This window comes from Temnothorax curvispinosus, unplaced genomic scaffold (genome assembly GCF_003070985.1).
Source record: "Temnothorax curvispinosus isolate PA1 unplaced genomic scaffold, ASM307098v1 QBEX01006537.1, whole genome shotgun sequence".
Lineage (NCBI taxonomy): Eukaryota > Metazoa > Arthropoda > Insecta > Hymenoptera > Formicidae > Temnothorax > Temnothorax curvispinosus.
This window is the reverse complement of record NW_020216317.1, coordinates 25,640-51,897: the sequence shown is the minus strand read 5'-3', so window position 1 is coordinate 51,897 and position 26,258 is coordinate 25,640. Positions and strand designations below refer to the sequence as shown.

General features: G+C 36.7%; 5 protein-coding genes across 8 annotated transcripts; 2 read left to right on the top strand and 3 right to left on the bottom strand.

The window, feature by feature from the left end:
* The first annotated feature begins 1,725 nt into the window (after positions 1 to 1,725).
* Positions 1,726 to 4,317, top strand: LOC112455942 (nucleolar protein 56-like). Its single transcript, XM_025018165.1, has 3 exons — positions 1,726 to 1,855; positions 2,317 to 2,885; positions 2,977 to 4,317. Exons 1-3 carry the CDS (start codon positions 1,853 to 1,855, stop codon positions 3,857 to 3,859), a joined length of 1,455 nt encoding a protein of 484 aa, XP_024873933.1. The 5' UTR covers positions 1,726 to 1,852; the 3' UTR covers positions 3,860 to 4,317.
* Positions 4,318 to 6,846: 2,529 nt separating this feature from the next.
* Positions 6,847 to 16,974, bottom strand: LOC112455947 (clathrin interactor 1-like). 2 transcript variants are annotated; one of them, XM_025018173.1, is made up of 9 exons: positions 16,700 to 16,954; positions 13,680 to 13,759; positions 13,459 to 13,580; positions 12,880 to 13,259; positions 12,554 to 12,764; positions 11,886 to 12,414; positions 11,577 to 11,720; positions 7,539 to 7,769; positions 6,847 to 7,299 (listed from the first exon to the last, which is right to left on the bottom strand). In XM_025018173.1, exons 1-9 carry the CDS (start codon positions 16,738 to 16,740, stop codon positions 7,208 to 7,210), a joined length of 1,830 nt encoding a protein of 609 aa, XP_024873941.1. In that variant the 5' UTR covers positions 16,741 to 16,954; the 3' UTR covers positions 6,847 to 7,207. The 2 variants fall into 2 exon arrangements, with proteins under 2 accessions (XP_024873941.1, XP_024873940.1); XM_025018172.1 differs by lacking the exons at positions 6,847 to 7,299; positions 7,539 to 7,769 and adding an exon at positions 7,952 to 11,222 and having other exon boundaries at positions 16,700 to 16,974.
* An 849-nt stretch (positions 16,975 to 17,823) lies between these two features.
* Positions 17,824 to 19,850, bottom strand: LOC112455945 (zinc finger protein 622-like). The gene is made up of 3 exons (XM_025018171.1): positions 19,728 to 19,850; positions 18,584 to 19,295; positions 17,824 to 18,384 (listed from the first exon to the last, which is right to left on the bottom strand). Exons 2-3 carry the CDS (start codon positions 19,239 to 19,241, stop codon positions 17,897 to 17,899), a joined length of 1,146 nt encoding a protein of 381 aa, XP_024873939.1. The 5' UTR covers positions 19,242 to 19,295; positions 19,728 to 19,850; the 3' UTR covers positions 17,824 to 17,896.
* A 326-nt stretch (positions 19,851 to 20,176) lies between these two features.
* On the top strand, positions 20,177 to 24,361 carry LOC112455950 (rho GTPase-activating protein 19-like). 3 transcript variants are annotated; one of them, XM_025018177.1, is made up of 7 exons: positions 20,177 to 20,438; positions 20,716 to 20,882; positions 20,948 to 21,157; positions 21,242 to 21,618; positions 21,690 to 22,043; positions 22,151 to 22,897; positions 23,039 to 24,361. In XM_025018177.1, exons 1-7 carry the CDS (start codon positions 20,314 to 20,316, stop codon positions 23,765 to 23,767), a joined length of 2,709 nt encoding a protein of 902 aa, XP_024873945.1. In that variant the 5' UTR covers positions 20,177 to 20,313; the 3' UTR covers positions 23,768 to 24,361. The 3 variants fall into 3 exon arrangements, with proteins under 3 accessions (XP_024873945.1, XP_024873946.1, XP_024873944.1); XM_025018176.1 differs by having other exon boundaries at positions 20,314 to 20,438; positions 20,713 to 20,882; XM_025018178.1 differs by lacking the exon at positions 22,151 to 22,897 and having other exon boundaries at positions 20,178 to 20,438; positions 20,713 to 20,882.
* Positions 24,362 to 25,045: 684 nt separating this feature from the next.
* Positions 25,046 to 26,001, bottom strand: LOC112455951 (U6 snRNA-associated Sm-like protein LSm1). The gene is made up of 3 exons (XM_025018179.1): positions 25,851 to 26,001; positions 25,399 to 25,583; positions 25,046 to 25,294 (listed from the first exon to the last, which is right to left on the bottom strand). The coding sequence occupies exons 1-3, from the start codon at positions 25,906 to 25,908 to the stop codon at positions 25,121 to 25,123; spliced, it is 417 nt and encodes a 138-aa protein (XP_024873947.1). The 5' UTR covers positions 25,909 to 26,001; the 3' UTR covers positions 25,046 to 25,120.
* Between the last annotated feature and the right edge of the window lie 257 nt (positions 26,002 to 26,258).

Here is a 26,258-nt window from a genome sequence, read left to right as displayed (position 1 = left end):
ATGACGCATTAAAGTGGCGAATCTCGTAAAAACGAGACAATTATATAAACTCCGCGATGTCCATGTAATTATGAATTGACGTTCGGACGCGTAATTAAATTTAGCGCAAATCATGGAATAAAAAGCCTTTTGTGTCTACGACGTTAGAAATCGCTCTGAGATCTCGGACGGAGTAAGTATTAACCAATCGCATTGGTCAATTGCCGAATTGTTTAAATATGATTGGTCAATTTTTTCTCCGTCCGAGATCTCGGATTTCTATAAATATCGCGGACAACTGGACATAAGGCATTACAGGGGATCGAACTGATCCGAGATATATCCTCCATATCTTATAATCCAGTTTCCATGCACGCGTTGAAACCAAAGACTTCTAAATATATAAGACCAATGCTCGTTCCGCCAATTAAACGCATGCTCCTTTTGACGCATGCTGTGTGAATGAAGATTGAAATTTAAAAAATTCAACCCTTTTATGTCCAGTTTTATCAATACAGATTTTAATTAATCTCGGTATAACTTTATACTTTTTATCTTTTTCTAGTTATAATTAAGAATTAGAAAGTTAATCGACATTGGTAGAAATGGACATTATAGACGCGTGCATGGAAATGGAAAACAGCTAGGATTATATTGTGCTGTAAATTTTAAGATTGAATCTGCATGGTATTTACATTTATGCTTACAAACCTTTTTCATGTAGACAATGTAAACAATGTAAATTATTATAAATTGAATGATTGATTGATATTAATATTTTTTAAAACTATTTTTGCGAACAATCTTACAAAAATAAAAAGTAGTTTTAAATTAGATTAGATATTAGATATACATTTCAATTTTAATTTATTTACTAAAACTATATCTGAGAACGATCGAGCGTGGCCTAGTAGACAGCGCACTGGTCTATTGAGCCAAAAAGGTCCCGGGTTCGATTCGGTAGAGCTAGAAAAATTATATTTGCTCGTTCTCCTCTCGGAAGGCAATGGCAATAAACCACCGAAAGTATTCTTGCCATTCAACACTTCTTTAAAAAAAATATAGCCGTTCGGAATCGGCGTTATAAATTATAGGTCTCATATACAATATTGTATAATCTACGTGCGCAACACATCGAGTAAATAGTAGGACCAGAGATTCTTCTCTCTGGTAGGACTGAGCGGATGAGGAGGACCATGACATTAAAAATGTGCATGATATTAATACAGAAATATTATATAATATTATTTACGCTGATATTATTATTTACGCTCCTTATATGAGTTTTTATTGTTTAGCTCACATTTGCATGCACAAATACTGCGTTCGCGAGAGCGCGCTATTTGCTCTATCCTTGTTCTACACTTGATGAACGATAAAGATAGAACGATGCAATAATAGCACGCTTCACCGAACGCAGCCATTGTGTATGCAAGTGTGAGCTAAACAATATATATTGCTTTTTGTCGTTTAAAAGCTTATATGAGAAGCATAAATAATAATATCAGCGTAAATAATATAATATTTCTGTATTTATGTTTATTTTCTTTTGCAGGTAAATCAAAATCTTTTATAAAACAATTATTAATTTTTTCTAACATCTTAAAAATTGTGTCCAAGCTAAATATAGTATATTTCTTTTTGTTTTCAAGTTTAAACTTCCTTACCGTACCCTGGTATAAAAGACGTGTCTCGAATCACAGGAAATGCTGTCGCATCCATCTACCACTACCTACTACCTCACTTCCGTTATTAATATCTTGCAGTCTGCAACACACATGGTCCTGCGTTCGCGTGGTTTCACGCGCGTTGAGTGTTGAGTGTTCTTTCCGACCCAGCGTAGGCCAAATAAAAATTATATAATTTTTAAAAAATGGTAAGTGCAAGATTTCCAAATTGTGTCGCAACAGTGACTTATTCCAAGATGTAATTTGTAATTTTTTCCTGCCGACCGGATACGCAATCGATATGCAAGCGTCGCAATTTGTACAATTTTATGCGTTAATAATGTTTTTAGATCCGAGTTTGAGATAAATATTTTTCAAATCGCAATGTAGGCTCCGTTTGCACGTTTTAAATATAGTTATTTCACGAAAGATTGTATATTATTATACGAATTTTGAGGTTAACCTCCAAATCAGGACAGGTTGCTTTGTGTACAATATTTATTTATTCTAAGAATGAAATAATAATAATAACAATACAATAACGGAAATAACGATAATAGTAAAAGGCATTTATTGTGAAAAATAAACAAAATAACAAAATGCAATATTTTTTTCATATTAGAATATTACCGTTATATCGTAACGCTAATTATAATTGCTTCTTTTACAGTCGCAGCTCTTCATTTTATTTGAACATGCCGCTGGATACGCGGTATTCAAAGTCAAAGAGTTCGAGGAGATTGGAATGCAGTTACCTCAGGTGGAAGAATCCGTGAAAGATCTGTCGCGTTTCCGCAAGATTGTCACCTACCATGGGTTTTCACCCTTCAAGACGGCGTTGTCCGCTCTGGAAAATATCAACAGTGTCTCCGAAGGAATCGTTACAGAGGACCTAAAGCTCTTCCTAGATTCCTCCTTCGGTGGGTTTGCCAAAGAGGATTTTGTTCTCGGCGTTGCGGATCCCAAACTCGGTGCCAATATCACCGAAACTCTGGGCATAAGGTGCGATTATGTCAATGCCGTTCCTGAAGTCATGAGAGGAATAAGATTGCATTTTCATAATCTGGTGAAAGGCTTCACCGCTCAGACCTCGGTGATTGCGCAACTAGGTCTTGGACACAGTTACTCGAGAGCAAAAGTTAAATTCAACGTGAACCGAGTGGACAACATGATCATCCAGAGTATAGCTTTGCTAGATCAATTGGACAAGGATATTAACACGTTCAGTATGCGTATGCGGTACGTACAGTATATTTTTTGAATATATCAGAAATATATAATAGATTAGTAGACAATCGGAAATAAATTTGGTTTTACATTTTGATTTCAGAGAATGGTACAGTTATCACTACCCAGAACTTTCAAAGATAGTTCCGGAGAATTATACGTACGCGAGAGTGGCGCAAGTAATAAAAAACCGGAAAGAACTGACGGATGAGAAGGTGGCGGAGTTAGAAGAAATCGTTATGGACAGTGCAAGAGCTCATGCTATCGTCAACGCGGCCAAGTCGTCCATGGGGATGGACATAAGTCCAGTTGATTTAATGAACGTTGAGATCTTTGCTGGACGTGTTGTCGCATTGGTGGGGTACAGGAAAAAGATGGCCGAATATTTAACGTCGAAAATGGCAGGAATAGCACCGAATTTAGCTACTTTAATCGGAGATCAAGTCGGCGCTAGATTAATAGCACACGCGGGATCGCTTACTAACTTAGCGAAGGCACCGGCGTCCACCGTTCAAATATTGGGAGCGGAGAAGGCCCTGTTCAGAGCGTTGAAAAGTCGTGGAAGGTCGAATACTCCGAAATACGGGCTCTTGTTCCACTCTACGTTTATCGGTCGCGCCGGCACTGCAAATAAGGGTAGAATTGCGAGGTACCTGGCGAATAAATGTTCCATTGCTTCCAGAATTGATTGTTTCACGGAAATACCGACGAAGATATTTGGTGAAAAATTACGGCAGCAAGTAGAGGACAGATTAGAGTTCTACACAACTGGCAAGGAACCGAAGAAAAATTTGGAAGTAATGAAAGAGGCACTGATAGAAACGGAGATCATGTTAGCTGCTCTGGAGAAGAAAAAGAAGGATAAAAAGAGAAAACGTCAGTCGCTCGAAAACGGGCAAGAAAATGGACACGTTGAAAATGGCGAAGTAGATACCTCGTTGCAGAAGAAGAAGAAAAAGAAAAAATCGAAGGTTGATAATGAATAAAAAAATTCGCCTTCTATACATATACATTAAGATAAGGATGGAATATACTTCTTTATATGTAAGCTTATATTCGGAAATATTCCTACAAATTTTTACTTAACAGTTAGGAATCTTTTTCTTCTTTGTATTAACATAAAGTTATGTTTACGTCCATTATTTAGCGTTGACACATTCTGTATCCCTCTAGGAATTTATACATTACAAGTGCAGACATTTACAGTGTCTTTCTACATTGATACAAGATACGAAAATACAAACAAAAATATCAATGGAATTTTATTTGATATGACATTGTTTTTTTGTATTGGGGAAATACATGTATTTTTTATGTATTGAAGGAAATCTTAAACATAAAACTAGGATTGTGTACATCGAACTTAATCACTGGACTCATGAATGATTGACGACCAATTGTGTAATTTATATTCTAAGAAAATAAAATGGACAAAATTTACACACGCAAACAGAAAAAATTTAGTTATGCCTATTTGCCACTTTCTCAATTTGACAGGAACAGGAAGAGAGGTAATTTATAGTAATAAAAGTAAACGGAAATACATAATATCATGTGTTAACACCAGCACCAATTAGCATTTAATAACGATAAGTTTGTAAAGTATAGATATAAATACCTAAACAGTAATTATACAATCAAATTATTGGTTCTAGCGAAGTCTCAGAGTCTCAAAAATCAACTGAGCTATTTAAATATCGAATCGCTATAAATACTATAATCAACGTATCATCCTGCTGTAATTTACATTGGAGAATTAATAATCGTTGATTGATCAAATATAAATTTCATGTAAACTCATATATTTTATATATTACATTGGATTATGTGTATAATATATTTTTTATACGCGCGACTAATATTGATATGTATCAAAATATAATCCAAATATTTATTACATAATAAGATATTGATACAAAATGTACTAAAAATGTTGCCAAACATTTTTATCTGTATTTTCATTTAAACATTTTTTTTGTGATATTTTACATGATAAAAATTTAGAAAAATTTGTAATGGGGTATCAATTCGATAAATCTAAATGTCATGAACAATATTATCGCGCGTAAATAACACAAGAATGAGATGTAAATTTTTAATGGGGAATAATAAGTTACGCAAAGTACTGCAGAATTCGCCAGCTACGAGAAAACTAATAGGTGCGATCTTGCGACGTGTTAACTTCGAGTTTTACAAAGGGTTTTATAACATTAAACTGTACATGCACCCTCGTAATAACGCTTAATAATCGGCTGATGATTCTCCATGCGTTGAATTGACTAAAACGACCTTTCTCTTTTTTATATATTTGTACAATATATTTTCATATTTGAAAAATATATCTCCCTGCCTATGTTGTTAAACATCTTGCCTCATATAAAATGCTCAAATAATGGAAAATGTAAAAAGGGCCACTTGCCTCTTACATAATTCAGTCTCTGGTACTCGCGTGAAAGTTCTTCTCTAGCATATGATAACTCTTTGAGTCAACTTTACAGGGCAAAACTGAACAAATGGATAACTATTCGACATAATACTCTTTTCTATACATATAATTGCAGAATGGCTTCTATTATATCAATTGCTTCTGAGATCTGCAATCTCGTAATACTATACCACATTGTATACTTTTGTAGAAATAGAATAATAAAGACCATTCTTATAACATGTGTGTAACGTCTAGCTTTGCCACTGAGCTTCAAGTAATTTCAGCTTGTAAATTTTTTTTCCTGCGTATTGCTGTTAAAAATTGATAGATAAATGCCAAGCATCTTTTTTTTCTTCTTTTTTTTGTCAACATATATACATACAACGCATACACGATAATTTCAATAATATAAATTTTTATCATAATAAAAATTAAAATTTCTGCGACGAGTAACTTAAAATATCTCAATATCATGCAGCAAAGATAAACTAAATTAAAAACAACAATGTGTGATGTGAATATGATTATATGTATAACACAATAATGGTATATTAATTACTACTTAGAATTAATTACGACGTGATGATAATTCCATAAACATTTATGTAGAAGGATATGCATTATTTCATTGTTAGTAAGATATAATCATATGCGCTAATGATTTTTTCGTCGTTCAATGTTTACGATAATTGTATAATATCACGTAATAATAAAGATTATAATTTTTTTTTAATTCGTGTTAAAATTACGCAATTAATGAATCCTTAGATAATTTACATTGGATCATAATCGCGTATGTAATTGAATCGAGCACAAAAGTTTTCTCACGCCGCACGATTTTGTGCATAGATTCAATTCACATTTCAATTCATGATAAACGAAATGCTAAAAATACATCTTCCTATCTACATTTTTTTTCTACGAAAGGAAATCAATAATCGTAATTTCTCCTGTCATAATAATCGTAAGAGGGAAGCACATATTAATATCCACTAGTGATTCATTTTCTCCTCACAAAACTCCTATGCTGCCATCGTTTTACATACACGTTTTTATGACTACCGCAATCGTTATCCTTCGTATAGTCTATTAATTATAAAAGCATCAACTTTCACCCATTGTGTCCATGTTCCAGACAATGTACACATGTGATGAACAAGTAAACGCGACTAATTAGATTATGCTCTTTCGAGTTTTTCACAGTATGTATATATTTTTATGATACATTTTTTTATCTATATAAGGCATAATCCCAATTCTTCCAAGTTTAATATACATTTATGTATAAAATACACACAGCAATAATTCCTGCCAGATTTGTTCCCGCATAATACACAAGTAGTATGACGCATATTACAGAAATTACATGCATTTTATGAGTTACAGGAATGCTGCTTGTCGTCGCCTCTGAGTTATTGGCTTAGACATATACCGCTACTAGCTGCCTCGTAATAATTAAGAAAAATGATTCATTTCTTTGTATATTATTTGTTATTATTGTACATTATTTGCATTTTTCTTTTACTGCATATCATTTTTTTTATATATATAAATTTCAATTGATAAGAATTTATATCGCGGTATTGAAATATTTCTTATCTAAATAAAAATTACAAAATACCGACAAATGCTTCAATTTATCCTTTCGAATCGTTTTCTGAACACATATATATGTCTCTTAAAACACGTTATGCCTAGGGCTGAGTGCTAATAAAAAGTATTTCGATATACATAATTGTTTAATGTTGAACCCTGTGTTTAAATTGTAGCCCAGGCGGAAAATGTAAGATTTATTATCGTCAATTGAATCAATCGAAATAAATGGTAACGAGTTTTTGCGTGAAGCTTAAATTCTTGCATATTGTGCCTTGAGACTGTGTTCTAGACCGAACCGTCCAATAATCCTTTATTGGAATGCAGGAAAGAACGTTGCATTGGGTTGCTGCTGCTGATTCTGTGGTAGAGATTGCACCGGTGACATATATCCCATTCCTGATGCTACAGACATACACAATTTCATCCTTACTCACCCCGCATGTTCTCGCATACAAATTAAGTGAGACGGCATTCGGACTATAATAGCTAATTTGGAAATAATTTGAGATTTACAAACAATTACGTTTCATTAAACGCTACGCTATCTCAGTCTAATCGGAAAACGTTAACTTTATCAATACAGAACTTAATGGAAAACCGACTGTTACATCAATCTAACAGGCCGTTAAGAAATTACTTACGTCCTATCTTGATTTGATGTTGCGGGCTATTGCTAGCCAATTGGTTCATCGTCGGTGCTGGGCCACTTTGTTTCGTTTTACCACCCATTATATTGTCGAGATCGATATTCAATCCCGAACTAGCCCAGGTCGAGCCGACTGGCGTAGACGACGTCGTATTACTAGACGGTTGATTTCTAGCATTGATGGATGTAGGTGGAAGAAGATTCGTCGGTGACAATCCGACTGATCCTAAATACGACACTAATTTTAGTTCGTAGCACACCTTGTAATTGTTATCTCGTATCTGTACATGAATCTACATAAAAATTTCCAACACAAATTTATATTTAAAAATATTCTATTATTCTTTAATATTCTATTAAAATTTATAATAGAAAATAAATTAAATTTTATTTGATGTAGTTACAATTCTACATATTGTTCAATTATTTTATAATATTTAAATTAATTAAACAATGCGTACTCTCTACAAAGTACTATAAATAAAAGCATTGTATTACAAAGCGATCTTTTATGTTGTATAATGTCATATAAATATGTTACATATGTTGACCTATGTAAAATTGTTTTCAACGTCGTTAGCAAGATCGTTATTGCTAATTAACATATTGCTATTGCTAATGTACGAATTCTGTATGGTTTAAACATCAATTAAAAATTACAATAACAAAACTTCTTTGTATATAAATTATATTACATAATCCATTTTGTAGTTTATAATTTTCGCAAATAGAAAAATTAACTCAACAAAATATGTTCTACGAGAAAATGTACATACATAATCTTCACATAAATGATTACAATACTGTAAGAATAAAAAGTTCTTTCCAATAATATTGTAAAAATTGAAAGTCTCTCGATTAATCTACACAGAATTAAAAGCGGAGGTTACAATCAAATTGACGAAGGATAGCACTTTCGCGTTTAAAGCCCTGCAATTTGCGTCGTGTTCGCCATTGACGACATTTTGCGACAACAGAAGCCATTCTCTTATTTCCATCAAAGGCTCAGACAATTCGTCGATGATGGCATCTTTCGGCACCGCAATAAGTACGGATCCGATATTTTCCGTAACGGCTAATCTCACTGTCGCTTCATCGTGATTCCTCACCGTCCACAAAAGCTCCAATATTTCTTTGCCCATCTTCGATGCCAGCGGACAATTTTGCGCCGCTAACATTATGGCAGACAGTGTTTTCAGGAAACGTAGCAATAAGATATTTTCCTGATCCGCGTAAATTTTCAAGCCGCTCAGCTTGAGAACATCTCGACGGCCAAAGCCGTGCAAAAGCGGATAGAAAAATGAAGACGCTACATTTCCAAAGTGATTAATGCGTAACTTGGGAGACTTGGAATTATGCGCAAATCGTCTCGTACGCGACGCGATTCTTTTATCGACAATTTCTTGCCAATCTGCAGATTGATTTTCCGACGCTTGTAAATCAATGTCGAAGTCCTCGTTCGACCACACTTGTTGTTTTTTATTTTCTTGCGTATCGATAAAAAGTGATATTCGGCTTGGAATTCGTTTCTTCTTAATCGCCGTATCTATGGTAACGTCGGCGCTATCCGCGTCATCGACATCGATTTTTGATAACTGCTTGGCAGACTCGGCTAATATATCCAGGAACAATAAGCGATGACTCAGTGAATACCTGCCAACGTCCTCGTAAAACTCTTTACAGAGAAATTCGGCGCATTCCTTCGGGCGCACAGTTACAATCGCTACGCAACATTTGAAAATCACCAGTTCAAAGTTCTCCATATAAGAATGTTGCTTTAGCGTGACGAGAAGCCGCAGAAGTTCTAACGCGAAGGACACATCGTCGTTCGGCAGTTGTGTTAATATTAGTTCTTCGCAGACCAGCATGGATTCGGAGAAAATTTCGGGATTGGAGAAAGTACGTTCATCCGTTAAATTATCGCGCAAGTCTCGCAGGTACGTCGGGCGTGTCTTACTGGACGGTTTGTCATCGTTCATATCGTAAGGAACCAAGTCATCGTCGCTGTCTAGATCTGAACCGTCGTTGCATTTTGGCTTCGCCTGTTGCTTCATTTCATCCTTCTTCGTTAGATCATTTCTTATCGCGCCATTTTTCGACAAGTGTGTGCTCTCTTCAGTTCTCTCGTTCGACAGATTTTCAACGCCGGGTAAAATACCGCAGTCCACGCCCAATTCGTAGATCTTTCTGCTACTTAGAGAATCGAAGACAATATTTCCGGTTATTAAGTCGCCGCTTCGCTCGTATTGTTCTTTCACATTTACAGCCGTTGCAGACGTATTCAGATTCTTCAGATATTGAAGCAATTCTAACACTTGCGCAGGCATGTTATCGTAGTCAAACTTTAATTTCGGTGCTTTATCAATATTACACAAAGAATTCGTGCAAATCTCGGCAACCATCATGCCCATCGCTCTTAAAGTTATATTTGTGCACTCGAGATGGACAGATACTCCGGAAAGCAACAGTTTCTGGCACTGATCTCTTTCGGTATTACTTAAAAGATCTTTACAACTTTTTACACACAGAATAATCAGCTTCGTAATGTATTTGTGCTGTTCTAAAGACGCATGATTCAAAATACTTTTATCCCTCCAAATTTCTAAAAGCTTTATTAGTAATTCTGATAAAGGATTATTATTTTCGTTCGAGAAACATGACAAATAGGAAATCAAGTTCACGACCAGCTTTTCGTCCTCGTAATAACGCATTAAAGGAATTTTAGTTGTTAAAATATATCTCCAATTCGGTTCTGTCAATAAATTTCCGAAAATAGGACGCACACCGAGTTCAGAATCGCAACGCTTTAAGAACAGAACAGCTACGTATTCAATGGCGACCGAATCCAATCCGCGAAATATATCTTCGACTAGTTCATTCTTTTTGCTTTCGAGACACCACTCTTCTAAAATATCGGCGAAACACGTAAAATCACACGGCTTCAAGTTAATTACGACCTTGCTGAGTAAAAATGAGAGTGCGGATGTTTTCGGCTTAATATCATATTTGCATAACTCATTGATAAACGATATCGCGCAAGATATGTGAAAACAGAGCGTTTTCACGTAAACCTGCGGCGTGTAAGATTTAGGCGTGTCGAACTGCAGTTTATTTGATACACGACTGGGCAAGGAGATCAACATTTGTGTCGTACTTCGCCAAGTCTGATCGAGTTCTTCCTCCTGCATATGAGAACGCGCTCTACACGCGTCCAATATCCCCGAAAATATCATGTCACTCTTTAATAGGCTACTCAATAACGTTGAAATAACATGAGTTTTCTTCTCATCCTTAGACTCATTTAATGCGTTAGTTAAAGCTCTTAAAGCTTCCGATAACATGAAGACCGTTGCACCATCGACGATTATCAATTTTTCGATCAAGGGATCCAGGCCATCCTCATTTAGCGGCCAATCACGATCGAATTTACCAATTATTTCCTCCAAAATTCTTCCGTACAATATGGCATCCACTTTCGCATCGCAATCGAGACCACTGTACTTTTGAGGTGTAACAGGCCCCGGTAAAAATCTGATGTAGTTCGAAACGGACGATCTTATTCTTTCCAAATCAGCGCAACTTTTAATATCGCATATAGTGCACAATACTTCCAATAATAGATTGGCGGCATTATTGGAGAGATTCTCGATCGACGCGACGTTCTCTTCGTATTTACAGGCTGCAAGGAAAGACTATCTTGGGGGACTTACATTAGCTTTAAACTCCGAGGATATATACTTCACGCACAGATTTCTTTCACGGAAACGCATGCAACAACGATTAGAAACTCTACGTTTATTATAACTAATATATGATTAATAATGTTAGAGTAGCTCAGAAATATCCCAATATTGTTTAATCTTGGGATCTGTACGATATATTACGTATCATGCATCATGTTACATAAATATCATGTATGTACGAGTTACATGTAATTTATAGTTGCAAGGAAATACTGCTAATAAAAGTTTTGCTAATCGTGTAATTAAAGAAATCAGTCGAATTATTGTTTCTTAACCGCGTACATACTCACCTGCGTAATTGACGGTACTGGTAGGTGCGTTGTTCATCCCCATAAAAATGTTCGAATTATTAGAGCTGTTTATTCGCCCGTCAGGCCTCATGGCTGGGGCATTCAAACTGTCCAAGTCCGACAAAAGATCCGTATTTGATGTCACTAAAAAAAAAATACAAAATTATTTTTATTTTAATACAATTTTATGGAATTTTCAATTTTAAGTAAAAATTCTACATCAAAAAATTGCTATTTATTAAATTAAACTTCGAAGTTCCTGTGCGATTTTATTTCAACAATCTACATAACTAATGTACAATCCTCTACCTGTATTATTATTTGTGACTTGATTATTGGGACCTTGCGATGATAAAGAATCAAATAGATCGTTAGACGTCTTTTGAATAACGGGGGTTTCGGTGAACGCTGTTGTGCCTGCCGTTTGCATTGTATTGGCGTACATTGCGTTACTATTATTCATATTATTTGCTGCTGGATTATTCACAGTCGGTATTGCTACGCCCATCAGATTGATTTGCGACTGCGGCTGGCTTGGAGGATTAGATACAGCGACATTATTAAAGGCAGACGTAAAATCGGCAAACTCGTCGTTGCTGTCTTTCGTCTTAACCGTCGCGGGATTATTAAACGCGCTAGTAAAATCGCCAAAATCTGCATTCGCATTTTGCGGCGGTTGAGCAAGCGATTGAGTATTCGCTCGGGGATTAAAATCGTCATCGTCTAGTCTACTATTATCACTCTGCGATTCAAAAATGTCGTTTAATATGTCATTTTTGGTCTTCTGTTGATTTTTCGGCGATGATAAACTATTTTTTTGTTGTACTGGTGTGCTATTCTACAAACAGAAAAAGATACATTCTAATTAATTTATAGTTATATCTATAACACGTGTGAATATAATTTTGTGACGCATTATACCTCATATTAAATACAAAAGATTTATCGACAAAATAAAATTAATTCCTTAAACTTACATTAGATTGCTCTTTTCCATAATTTGCTGCCGCTCCAAGATCTACTTTCTTGATAGTCCTTGCCGTCCGTGCCGGAGATGCATTTGTAGAAGGTATTGATGTTTGAGCAGTTTTACCAATTTGATTTATATTTTCCAACGTATCTCTATACTCTCTTCCACCTTTCTTTGGGCTAGTTTCATTGTCCGAGTCTTCTCTTTCGCCATCATCGCTGTAATATAAAAATATAAAAGTTATGTAAAGAAAAAACTTTGATTGAGCTACATGTTTCTTTTTAAACGTTCACGTACAATAATCAGAAACGCGAATATCAGAATAACATATACCTGTTATTTGCATCCTCAAATCCTTTTCCACGATTGGAATCCCAGTCGTTATACGTCTCTGCACCAGATTTATTCCACTTGGGACTGTCCATCCATCTGTCCCCACCGCCAAACCTCATTCCCATCGCTTCGCTCGATAAGCCAACATACTTGTCTTTATTCTTCTTAGCCTTCTTCCTTTCATCCCTGAGTTTATCGTCGTCCTGGATGAAGTCGATTAATTCCCTAACTTTGTGTCTAATGTTTATTCCTTGATCTTTCCCGAACTCGTCGATATAGGTGTAATTTTCTAAAGACCTGAGGTCGTAGATGTGCTCGCGTGACGATGTGACGACCCGTTCCGAGCCGTTACGAACTAAGTAATTAAGGAGGAGCAATGACTGTGAAGAAAAAAATAGAGATTAATGAAAAGCTAATAAAGTACGAATGGAGAATGAAATGTTTTTATATTCATGTGCATTTTGTTTACTACTTCGTAATATGATAATGATCCTTCTCCATCGATATCTTCCATACAATAAGGTTTATTGTTTCTCCTCGAATGCGATGTAATAATTGCGAGGAAAAACGATCGCGTACCTTGTACGTTCGTCGCCAATTTCGTTTATTCTCTTGCAACATCCTTTTCCAGAGCATGGACATTACCTCTGGAAATTGCTCGTACGTGAATGTGGCCTGAGCCAGTTCTTGCATCATTGCCCCTTAAAAAGTAAAATGCGCATTCCGTATAATTAATTCACCAGGTATTCCACGTAAAGTGCATAATGGTAAAGTGCTATTGTCGGAAGCGCGGATCGTACCTGTGGGACCCCACGCGTCGTCGTTAGTTGCCTCCCGAACTTTGGCCTCCGTTTCCGTATAATTCATCACGACATTCGTCCTACAAATGCAATATCATAATGAATTTTCACACGTACAAATCTGCGACGTACGCAAAATACTACAAATTACGAATAATCCATTATTAAATTAGACGTGCAATAATGTCGCATTACACTCGTCGTATCACGTAATTATTTCCCCCCCCCCCCCCCCCCAAAAAAAACAACGCCCGATAAAACGTGTAATACCCATCGCGTGGTAAGTGTTGCGGTCTTACGTGTAACGTACGTAGCATACGATACTGTTTATATCTTCGCCCACAGATAGCTTTTACAGCTGGATTACGCAAAGGGTTACTTACAATAATCCTTCTATTATTACACTATTTATAAAAAATAATTAAGTATAGATATAACACAACGATGTCTCTCTCTCACTCTCTTCCTCTTTTATCTTCTTTTTTTGCCGTATTTGGTCCGCAAACACATTAGCGTAAGTGAAAAGCGCATTCATGCGACTACAAAAATGCATAGAGCCGTGAATTACGTAAATGATTACAGTTTAAAGCCATTATAGGTTTACGAGGTATCTCAGACGGTCTTACTATATCGGAACCTGACCCGAGATTAATTTACCAAGATCAGTTTACGAACGTAACTCGCGTACTTAATTAATTTATCAAGATTATTAATTCGCTGCAACCCGAGTTACCTGGCCACGCATCCTTTACGAGTATGATTAAGCACGTGATTGTGAAAAATGTCCGTATTAACTTTTAATACAGGTATTTCTTATTAATCGCGCATTTAATTATATTCGATTAAAAACAAGTTAAATAGACACGTTAAAATGGATTAATTTATCAATACCTATATCTTTTGACTTTCCAAAAAACATATTAATAGTTCGGAGGATTTAATTATTAAATAAAAAAAATCAACAATTATTAGCTCATTATTGTTTCAAAGCATTTACTGATTACTTTGAGAGAGAATATGCATTTAGTGTTTATAATTTTAGATATAGACTCGTTCAGTTAGTATCGTTTTCAACGAATAGATATAAATAGAAATTCAGCTCGTACTACAAGACAAAATATACAAAGACAAATAAAATTTCGTAAAAATAAATTAACCATTTTTGTTAATTTATATAGATAAATCGTGTTATTCTTAATATTTCCATTTAAGTGAATCATTAGAATGACCATTTAAACTGCGTATTTACTTAATCATATTTATCAATTAGGAACAGACACGTTAAAATGCATTAACTTGTTAGTACCTTTCGAGGTATCTTTCGACTTTCCAAAAAAGATATTAAGAGTTTATCCGAAGGATGCAATTATTAAATAAAAAACTCAATAATTTGATTAGCTTAGTACTGTTTCAAAGATATTACTGATTACTTGAAGGAGAATATGCATCTAGTATTTAAAATTTTAGATAGATTTATTCGGTTATTTTCAGTTAATATCATTTTCAACAAATAAAAATACAGAATTTTTCAGTTTTACTTTTGCATTAAAAGACAAAATAGAGGCAACATTTTGTAGGGATAAATTTAAAATTTCTGTTAACTTATATAGAAAAATCGTATTGTTTCATTGGCGATAATACCTCTATTCAAAACAAATCATAGAGTGACCGTTCAAAATGTATATGTGTGATAAATGATAATTTCTGTATCTAGACTAGACGACAGATTTATCAAACCATTTTTATCTACAAACATGCAGAAGCTGGTAAATCGGTAAAAGCTAATACGAAGAACGAAAGAGTACTCGAGCCGAAGACTTTCGTAATTCTAGACGAGTATTCGAGCGCGACCGATAAGAATCGGAATGTCATATCGCGTGAATAAACTTCTCCGTCGTGTCTCCCCTGCGTGCCCGAGGCATTAAACGAGCTTACTTTACCAATCACGAGTGTGATTATTAAGTAAGAGATTGCGAAAAATGTCTGTTGACATACTACCTTTCAATTGGGGGGAAAAAAAAAAAGAAAAAAAGGATTCTTAAAATTTAATCAGGAGGACATAATTCCTAGGAGGTGAAGCGAACTGAAATGGGCTAATTAAACGAATTGAGAATTTTGCTTTCGAGCTCTCGACGTCGGGGAAAAAACTCGGCGAGAAGATATAGGCGCGAATTTTTAAAATACACACTTCCTCACACGATTCTCTGCGTTAATTCCCAGATTTTCGACGAATCGCCCCGAATGTCGATTCCGAATTGAACTGATGACACGAGTCCGGAGATGGATAATTCGAAAGACGAGGGGTCGGGGAGCCCCCGAAAAAGTCTGGGAGGAGCCGCATTTCGTAACGTTTTTGTAAGCGCAACGGAGCACTCGTTTTGTAAGCGTTTAGGAAAAAGCGCTTACAAAATAAATACGCGCGCACCTGCGGCTGGTCGCTGGCGGGAAGGGAGGAGGAGGAGGAAGAGGAAGAGGGGAGGGAAGAGGGGGGACCCGCGCCATCCGTCATCAATTCCACGATTGTTTTCGCATCGTTTATCGCACGCCGCACTATCGAATCTCAAGGTCGCGTCATAAAATTACCCACGTCGTTCCAGTTTTACGAGTTCTCTCTCTCCCTCCTCTCCCGACCGCGCCGCTCTCTCCGTCTCGCCGACCGACCTGTCGCGGGCGACCGCATCCTCTCTCGCGCCGAACGTGTGATCGGCCGAACCGAGGATTTTTCCGTTTTCCTCGTATTCCCTCTCCTTCCTCGATGCGAGGATCGACGGAGAATCGCGCGCGCGAGACACGTATGTACTCGAAATAAATTCTAATCGAGCATGTCGCGTATACCATTTTTCCACGATTTCGCACTATCGGCGCGGGAGGGGAGGGGGAAGGGAAAGGGGGAGGAACGGAAGAAGCCCGACCGGGAAACACGCAGCGCGGAACGGCGCGGCGCGGCGCCCGGGGAAACGGAGAGAGAGCGAGGTTAGAGGCGCGAGCTCGCGCCGAGGAATCGGCTAAACGGGACTTACGCCTTGTCCATCAGCTCCCGCACTTTCCACATGTTCATCATGTTTGCGTTGTCACTGCCTATCTCGCGTTATACGATCGTCACCCTCGACGCGCGGTACTCCTCTCGACGGGATCGCTATCTGCAGCACGTCGCCGAGAACGTTCACCAGATGTTTCCCGGAGCATCTGATATACCCAGTAATACCCACGACGGCCGAGCGGAACGTCACCAGGCGGTAGCCATGTTATCCCTTCCACGTTTGCGGGCACCTCGCGCTCGCGCCTCGCCGCGATCACAGGTGTCTCCCCGGTCACCCCGTGTTTATCATGCCGTAGACCATGGAGATTTGAGAACGGGAAAACGATTGTATAAATGGCGTATGTATGGGATGTATGCATGTAAACTTTAGGCCCTACGCACAATAGAGCACTTATTAAGAATAAAAATAAATAGAATTAAATATTAGGATATTTAAACATAAAAATATTCTTGTAATAAATAGTAAATGTTGGGATATATGTAAAAATGTAGGAAAATATTCCTATATTATATCTTACATTTTATTATTTTTTATTTGCTACGTTTAATTATTTATAATTTCTAATGTTTAATATTTACTTCTTATTCTTTTGTATATTTATTACGTTTTATCAAAAGCGGCGACCTCGATTGTGATACGGAGGTTGCTCTGGATATAACAAACGGGTCCATATAAATTAAAAAAGAGGTTATTCGAAAAGAAAAGAAAAGACATTTTTGTCGATGAAATATGTTATAAAAAAAGTATTAAGTACACACAAGTCACTTGTAAGGACGTCCGTCAAATGCGAATTATAAAGCGATTTATAATTTGTATTGCGTTATATATGTATATCCTTTAAAGAAAAATAATATAAATTTTGATTCCATAGCAATTGAAATGACGTTTTGTTATGAAACACTTTTTGAATTTGATTTTAAATTTTAAGTTAGAGTTAAATAGTTGGAATATAATAATTTAATAATCTATTATTCAATGAGTGATTTATCCATTAATTTATGAGCTCGCATTTAATAACTCATTTAAATTGTTCATTGTTGTATCCATAAATAGTAACAAAATGTAATAGTACAGGGATAATCAATTTTATCTTATACAGTTAATTATATTTTTAATAATTTATGTCTTTTTAAAATACGACATATAGGTACACAAAGAGCATACAATTAGATACGATTAAAAGTTCGTTTGTTGTCTGAAATGCTTCTGCAATTTGTTCTGTTTGACTTGTAGCTGCGTTGAGTACTTCGCTTGGATTCGTTGGAATTTCTGAATGTCTCGCTTCGTCATTCGGGCGGCCTCGAGTTTCTTTTCCACGGTACCGAACGATGCATCCTTTATCATCCGCTTATGCGGCCAATATTTCAAGTTCTTTATCGTCGCTGCAGTTCCTACAGGTACATTCTGCTTACAGTAAAGTGCCAAGGCACGATGGATGATCAACTTGCCAGACGGTAACTTCATCATATAAGCCTCGTCATCTAAAACTTCCGGCGATTCCGGTGATTCTTCATCCGGATTGGCATTCTCAGCATCTGGATAGCTGGACGAGTAATCATAGAAAGACAAATATTCAAGCATCGCCTCTCCTTCGAACAGCATTTTGCAGTGGCCCTTGTCGATCATATGCATTTTCACTGCTTCTGAACTTCGCATTTTCCTTCCTGTAAAAATATGCAAATTTTAATTCAATTCCAAGTTTACTCAAATCGCAATTTTTTCTGTTTAGTTCAATTTTCTAATTTAACTCTTTTTATTTTAATTCCAATCAACATTTATTTTAAGAACGTTTACAGTAAAGTGTTTAATAGAATATAATGGAAAAAAAGTAGTTGATTGAATAAAAGAGTATTATTCGTCTACCTGAGTCGTTACACCAAATGCATTTCAAGTCCGTACAAATTTTCTCTTCCAAGTACTTTAACAGGCCGTTTATATCCACGCAGTACTCAAGATCGGGTATGAAGAACGAATGTTTCTTCATCATGTGTCTCATATTGCACATTAAGGATTTACTACGCTGGTCACAGAACAGGCAATTGTTTTCATAAATCTGATACTTTGAGTCCTCAAGCCACTCGTCCGAATCCAAAGATTCTACATCCGAATCCGTTTCGATTTCCTCTTCGTTCTCATTGGACATGTCCTCTTCGTTCTTACTGGATATATCCTCCGTGCTCGTTAATTTTTTGCTGAAAACCACGGTTTCATCCTTTTGCTCCAGATTCTTTTTATGAGCCTTCGAGGCTAGATGATTCTTGTACTGCTTCTGACTGCCAAACTTCTTTCGGCAGACTTCGCAGAACTGCTTATCCTCAGTCTGTTCCGCAATATTCTCGCGATAAATCGCTTCCTTCCTCTGGAAGTCTTCGAGAGTGATCGGTGGCAATCCACTCACTGTTACATGTATGTTGTACCTGTGCCATTCGGAACGATAATGATTTCTGAACATTACCAGATCTGTGAACTTTACTTTGCACGTCCAACAAGTGAAGTGTTCTTCTTGCTGAGAATTCTCCATCGTATTTTTCCTTCTTGAGCAAACTCCAGTTAATGTGTGCTTAATGGTAGATTTCTGTCGTATATAAAAAAAATAAAAAACTAAATTAACTGACGATAAAAAAAAGTTACGTAATTGTAATTTAGCTTTCAATTAAAATAAAAATGTTATTTCTCGCTGTAACAAATATTTCTATTCCTGCTAAAAGATACACAGAGCTCGATGAAGGATAAATTTATTCTGTTGTATTCAAAAAGTCCATTTTATTAATTAACTCAATTAAAATCATTAAAAACTGCGTACTTTAGATAAACAACTCTGTTTACTCGTTATCACGCGATAACGAGTATAGTGAGTTGTTTATCTGTGCGAAAATAACTTGATGAATCCAACATAAAGATTCTCGGTGCGTGTACGTACAATACCACGTGGTATTTTAAAGGCTAGGCGACTTTAAAAAAAAAGTTTCGTTGTTGAACGTTAATTATACGACAATTACCGACTCACCTAATCCGATATTTTCAAGAACGTTTAATTCTTGCGAAGAGAAACCACCCAATCTCAAAAAAATCAAACAACTGCGACACGCGTACCAGATGCACTGAGGACGTGCGACGTGCTCACATGTCAATCACTTGCTACGTCAGTGTCGCCAATATAACGGTGTCAGCCAGTAGTACCGCTTTATTTTGCGCATGCGTCCTGTATCAAATTAATAATAATAATAATAATAATAATAATAATAATAATAATAATAATATAATATAATATAATTTATTATATAATAAATATATCGATGATATAGTAATTGCAGAGAGAAACTCTGGTAATTGTATATAACTAAGATTGCATATATAAATTCCTCTTTTTCTTTTCACGTTGGAGTAGAGCTCTCTGGTTGGAGAGAAAAAGAGGAAAGATGAACCGCGCAAGAAAAAGTTTAGCTAAAACGCGAATCAGGCCTAATGGCGCTATCTGAATTATTTCGTGCATCATGACTGTCGGCGCGTCGTGTGATAGTGGTATCACTGCCGTTGCCGGATTCAAGATGTAGGGGAGCGCGTTTAAATTGCCTGTTCCACCATACACGACGATGGCAGACTTTAACGACGGGGTGGACGGAAAGCTGGCGTTTAGAATGCGAAAGGTCAACCCGGAGCAATTTCACACGCTCGTAAAAATGCACCTGTCCTTCGAATTGGATCTCAATACGGAAGAGTGAGTGATATACCCGTTGTTTTCACGACTATCTGTATGTCCCACGATTGGTGTACCGTTGACACCGCTTCGATTCACAACAAGATTTCTGATACCGTAGCTTCGTTCTTCGTTCGTCTCGCATTTCGCCAGTTTTACCGTTAACGCTCTCAACCGCTAGCTTATTTGTCATAATTCTGATAACTTATAAGCCATTCTCTGTTACAAGACTCGTTATAAAAGTGTAAAATTATATTATTTGCACTCGATAACATTTTGATTGATCCTGCTTTAGCAGCGATGGTACTAATGAGAAGGCAAGGTTGAAGAAATGGGGTCTCCTAAGCTTCACCAAGAAATCCAAGTCTTCGGTTAATTTGGATAAAGGTACAGAAGGTGGCATGTTGTCTGAGGATGGTATCAATCACTTGACGCAACTGATAGATTATCTGTCTAAGGAACAAAGTAAGTAAATATATCGGATAATGAGAAATTCAAGAATGGAATTAAATATAGTTTTTATCTTGTAGATATCACACAAGAGGGAATATTCCGACGAACCGGAAAGCTAACGAGGCAGCAAGACTTGAAAACAGCAATGTCTCAAGGCGTATTTTTAGATCTTGACGATAGTAGATTCAGTGTACACGATTGTGCCTCCGTGTTAAAAGGGTTCCTGGCAGAGCTATCTGAACCGCTCCTGACAGACCTACATTATCCGGCGCATTGTCAGATTGCTGGTAGATAAAAAAAAAAATGTGTAGTTTTACCTGTGTATGCTACACACGACGTTTGCCACCACAATATATATCGATTATTTGCAGAATTGTGCAGCTTGGATGCAAAAACGAACGACGCGAGATTATTGAGTTCCTTACAATTATTGCTGCTGCTTTTGCCATCCCCTAACAGAATTTTACTGAAAGCTATTCTCACCCTGTTGAATAAGACAGCGAGTTACGAGCATAGTAATAAAATGAACAGCGACACGCTGGCCACTCTCTTTACGCCACACCTATTGTGCCCACGAAAGCTGTCACCCGAGGCCTTGCATATCAATTCTCAGAATCTGTCGTGTCTGGTCGCATACATGATTAGGAAAGGTACGGAGTTGTTTGAGATTCCACCGAAATTGGCTACAGATATAAGAGCGTACTGGTTGGAACAAGAGAGGAAATTATTGAGCCCTAAGAAGACTGATGTAAGTTTCAGACTAAAAAATGACACTGTGCCCCATTCTTGCGCGATACGATAAAAGATTTACAATTACAGCTGAACGAGTCGGTACCGGACGCAACTAGTACAGCCCATACCGTGTTCAGTTTCGTCGATCGTAAATTAACGGCGAAGGCCAATTCCACGCAAGACACGCAGGCAGCCTTGGCTCAGTTGTACGCACATATACAAGCCATGCCAGAATCTGCCAAGAAGCGACGACTTGTGAAACAATTTAACAAGGAAAATGGACAAGGTACACCTAGGCACGTGAAGAATTGTAAAACTAAGAGTCTCGGAGATTCCATCAAGAAACATATTTTTCAAAAGAAGAGCCACAAAAAGTTCGTCAACATTAATATCGGATGCAATATCACTAGATCGAGCAGCGAAGAAAATATATTATCAACGGTTAGTTTCCTTATCTTTCTATCGAATATTTTTCGTTATATATTTATTATTTGTTTGTGTATAACAACAGCACGTTTTATCTGTTTTTCTTTGCATGTACTGTATAGAAACTAGAAGATTCATTTCTTCCGACAAGAGCGGTCCTTAGCAAATCGAATGACGAACTTAGCACGGAAAACTGTGATACAATTAACAACGATCTTTTACATGCCAAACACATGAGTAGTATAGATAGCATTAAGAATGAGACTTTGACAAATTATAAAGCAAAAAAGAAGCTATCGATCGATGAATCTATAAACGTGAAAGAGGAGTTAGATGGAAAGGACACACAGCATGACGCGAAACAGGATTTGGGTTCAATCGAGCTCAGTTTGAGTACGAGTTTGCAAGAAATTAATGTAATCATTAATGAGGACAGTCAATCTGACACTGGTAAATTAACGCGACCATTTAGCGAACCACCCAACCTGTATTCCACTCGCAATGTAACTCACTGTGATAATTTAACGAATGACGGTATGCGGCGAAATTCGGAATCTACCCTCGCATCTATAGCAACAAGAAATACAGTACAAGTCACTTCTTCAGAAACTTGTACCTTGAACGCAAAGTCATCCGAAACTACCTTGAATGTTGATTCGCATGCTGAAAGTGCATGTACGCATAATTTACAGTCTCCGATGGTAAAAAACAGATTCAGGAATGTGTACGCTGTTCATACGTCGACGCCATCGAGTTTATTACGACGAAGCTTGGCAACTAACGACTATATCTTGACTCCTATTACTAACAATGATAGAAGCATGAGTCCGATTACGCAAAGTGCAACAAAAATGACGAAAGCCATGCAGGTACGTAGATTTCAAATATATTTCTATGTGAAAAATTTATATATATGTAATTGAAAAATATCAAGATATTAAAATGAATATCGAATTAAAATATCGTGCAATGTAAAACGAAAAATACATTTATCTTCTAATTTGTAACAGGAAACTATGATGACTCCGCGTTCCAGGAAGCCAGTGATGATTGTTTCAACTTCGAATCTATGCAATCTCGTCACCGGCAACAACAGCTGCGATTTGCGTGGATCGAATCTGGACATGGTTAGTGCAATAAATAATTGCGCTTCCATTTTAGAGGAATCCCAGACGTACAACAGTACGGACAATGCGCTGGCTCACGCGAAAGATGTCGAGAATAAAAAAAATAATAGATTGGACACCCTCGAGAAGCATAGCTGTGTACAATCGATCGCAAACTGTTGTGCCTGTACGCAACAAAGTTCGATGTCCATAACGAGCACGTTCAGGGAATATTTGTTATCGAGAAGCGTGTTAACCGCCAGTCCCGTCGATCTTAGTTTTACGTCACGGACAGGGGACTTTGAGCAATCGGAATCCGATTTGAATATATTAAACGACGATACCCTGTCCGACAGTTTATTGTGTTGCTTGGACGGTAACCAACCAGAATCTGACACTTCCGGCATAGCATCCGGCAGCACGAATAGCGCGAACAATTCCACTGAGAAAACAGAGGATTTACCTTCTCCAAGAAAACGAGGGACCAGCTTACAGCGAAACGATTCTAAAAAATCCGCGAGAGAAAGCGTGGTCAAGAGCACGAGAAGCGAGGAGTGCAAACATAAGCTGCGAGACGAATCGACATTAAATTCTGCGAAAATAAAAGATAGCTTTCAAGAGACATCATTTTAAGCTATTCATATAAATTATTTAATTATTAGTATTAGTATATCGTTAAGTATAAGTAGGTTTCTTTGTATACTTTAGGGCTGAAGAGAATTACGACATTAATTTAAGTTTTTTTTTTTTTTACCATTATGACCTTATGACAGGGTGTCTTACGCAACTGGGCAGTGCTGTAAAACGGATTTTGGAGATAGAAAAAATACAAGACAAAATTAAATGATTTTAGATGCTTCACATTACTATGTTACTTTCGTGCATTTTTATAGATAAATGCTATTACAAGGCGTAGTTGCGTTTTCTTTAAATGAAATCCTATATTTTCAAGTACTAATTAATGCAGGTTTTCCTTCTCTTTACGAATAACTATTATAAAGTTATACTTGAAGATTGTTGCTTTAGAAATTATTTTAACCGACTGATTAGAAAAATATCTATTAGATGTTCGGGGTAATTTTTAAGCATTACTTTATAATAGCTTTTTGCAGAGGAGGAAAAACTGCATCGATTAGTGTACTCAAAAATATGTAGTTTTATTTAAAAATAAAAAACGCAATTGCACTTTGTAACCCACGCACAAAAATGCATGAAAGTAAAAAATGTGAAGCATTTAAAATCACTTAATTTTGCCTTATGATATTATTTTTTCCATCTTCACTCCCGTTTTGCGTGAAACATTCTATAAAATTCATATAATTTTGTCTCGAACGAAAATTGATTATCCAACAGTAACTGGATTATTTATTCCATTTATGTGGAAATTAAATCGTTACTAACTTTGTGCATATGATGCACGATGATGCAAGATATTTAGAAGACTTTCATTTCCCTTTCATGACAATCTTGATAAAAGACGTTTGTAAAAGCTATGTATTGCTATGAAATGCAACAAAGTATTTTTCTAATTCGTTCTGTAATCATCAAATTGCACAATACATAACTATATGCTTTGATGTTAAGTGTAATTATTATTTTTATACACCTTAAATAAGTGTACTATGCAATGCAAGGTTTAAAATATTTACAAGTAAAATTGTTAACGACAGTATTACGTGAGAAACAACTCGCGTAATACATTTAATTATAATTATATACAAAAAAATGAGATATTTTAAGGATTATTCAAGATCAATCTATGTTATATGTTGTGTACAAAGTCGTGCAAATCAAAATCTAGAGAATAATATATCACTTTTTGTATTCTTAAATATAAGAACAGATTGTTAAAGATATCATGTGACTTTAACATTACGAATGTGGTCAGGAAATAATGAATCTTCTCGTGTGTATGAACGAGCAATCATTTAATTAATATAAATTGATTAGATAAAATTCATACAAAAAGGAATATACATTTGTACATCAGTACATATCATCGTGATTTAAATCCGGTATATATGCAAAACCTCGCTCCTTCAGAGCCTTGTTCACTCGCTTTTTTTGCTCCTGCTTCGACTCCTGTTCGCGCCTCTGAGCATCCAAAATCTCATCCACCGTCACCTTTTTCAACGGCAACACCTTTTCCTTCTCTATATCCTGCAACATGGGTGTATTCGTTAATTCAGTCCCACATAGGGATCATTAGTGTTTACCAGGAGAATTATATATAACAAATATCTTTCTATTCGTGAAACGCTTACTATTTCTCCTAAAAGCACAACGTTCTCCCCTCTTACTATGAAAATACCTCTCGGGATATCACCATATTCCTGACCGACGTGAATTCTTTCAATGGTACTCTGAAGCACTATATTAGCAAATTGATCGACACTTTTAAGATAGCCGATTAACGTTCTGCCATCCCTCAATAAAACCATAAGTTTCTCTAGAGACAAGAAATAAGTGTCACGTGATTCAACATATTAATAAACATTTGACAAGAACGGAAACTCCTCCAAATTTTAGACCTGTTATGACTGTAATTTGACAAGTTGTATTTTATTTAAAAAAAATAATTATTAATTTGTGCAGCTCAAGGGAAGCTAGGACCAAATGACGGTAATAACGAAAGTGCTAAATATTGTAATAATAATTAAGCGCCGGCACGTGGGTGCCTTCACGACCGCACGAATAATCGGAACACGATACGCACTCTCGAGTTCTTCGAGCAGCGACGCTGTCCCCGGTGGCAATTCATTAGCCTCGTTCATTTCACCCGAGTCAAACGAGATTGACGAACAAATCGAGCAGAGCGAATCACCGGCTCTGGATCTTTCTAACGTCGATAACTGTCAATAATCCTTCCGCAGTCTCCGTTCAACGTGATCACGCTCGTCCAAGATTCCAAATTTCCAAATAACGCTGCAGCGTCGCGAGATCTGTGATCCGAATGGAGAACTAGAAACGGCGAACGGCGAACAGAGATAATATCGATCTCGCGCTTGTTTCCTACGTTCGATACATCGATACACGAGAGGAAAGTACGCGATTTTATCGATACGCGTCGAATTCGTTTGCGTCACCGAATGCAGATGGCGACGGCGTGGCGTTACACATTTTT

What these genes read in the sequence shown, in the direction of transcription:
- LOC112455945 (XM_025018171.1), bottom strand. Translation starts at nt 19,241, where the DNA reads ATGGAGAATTCTCAGCAAGAAGAACACTTCACTTGTTGGACGTGCAAA. An exon ending in CATTTGGTGTAACGACTCAG is followed by an intron (nt 18,385 to 18,583) that starts GTAGACGAATAA and finishes ATATTTTTACAG; the next exon opens with GAAGGAAAATGCGAAGTTCA.
- LOC112455942 (XM_025018165.1), top strand. An exon ending in ACGTTCAGTATGCGTATGCG is followed by an intron (nt 2,886 to 2,976) that starts GTACGTACAGTA and finishes TTTTGATTTCAG; the next exon opens with AGAATGGTACAGTTATCACT.
- LOC112455947 (XM_025018172.1), bottom strand. Translation starts at nt 16,740, where the DNA reads ATGATGAACATGTGGAAAGTGCGGGAGCTGATGGACAAGGC. An exon ending in CGGGAGCTGATGGACAAGGC is followed by an intron (nt 13,760 to 16,699) that starts GTAAGTCCCGTT and finishes TTGCATTTGTAG; the next exon opens with GACGAATGTCGTGATGAATT. An exon ending in CGACGCGTGGGGTCCCACAG is followed by an intron (nt 13,581 to 13,679) that starts GTACGATCCGCG and finishes TTACTTTTTAAG; the next exon opens with GGGCAATGATGCAAGAACTG.
- LOC112455951 (XM_025018179.1), bottom strand. Translation starts at nt 25,908, where the DNA reads ATGAACGAGGCTAATGAATTGCCACCGGGGACAGCGTCGCTGCTCGAA. An exon ending in GCTGCTCGAAGAACTCGAGA is followed by an intron (nt 25,584 to 25,850) that starts GTGCGTATCGTG and finishes TCTTGTCTCTAG; the next exon opens with AGAAACTTATGGTTTTATTG. An exon ending in TTGTGCTTTTAGGAGAAATA is followed by an intron (nt 25,295 to 25,398) that starts GTAAGCGTTTCA and finishes CCCATGTTGCAG; the next exon opens with GATATAGAGAAGGAAAAGGT.
- LOC112455950 (XM_025018176.1), top strand. Translation starts at nt 20,314, where the DNA reads ATGGCAGACTTTAACGACGGGGTGGACGGAAAGCTGGCGTTTAGAATG. An exon ending in GGCGCATTGTCAGATTGCTG is followed by an intron (nt 21,158 to 21,241) that starts GTAGATAAAAAA and finishes GATTATTTGCAG; the next exon opens with AATTGTGCAGCTTGGATGCA. An exon ending in TGAGCCCTAAGAAGACTGAT is followed by an intron (nt 21,619 to 21,689) that starts GTAAGTTTCAGA and finishes TTACAATTACAG; the next exon opens with CTGAACGAGTCGGTACCGGA.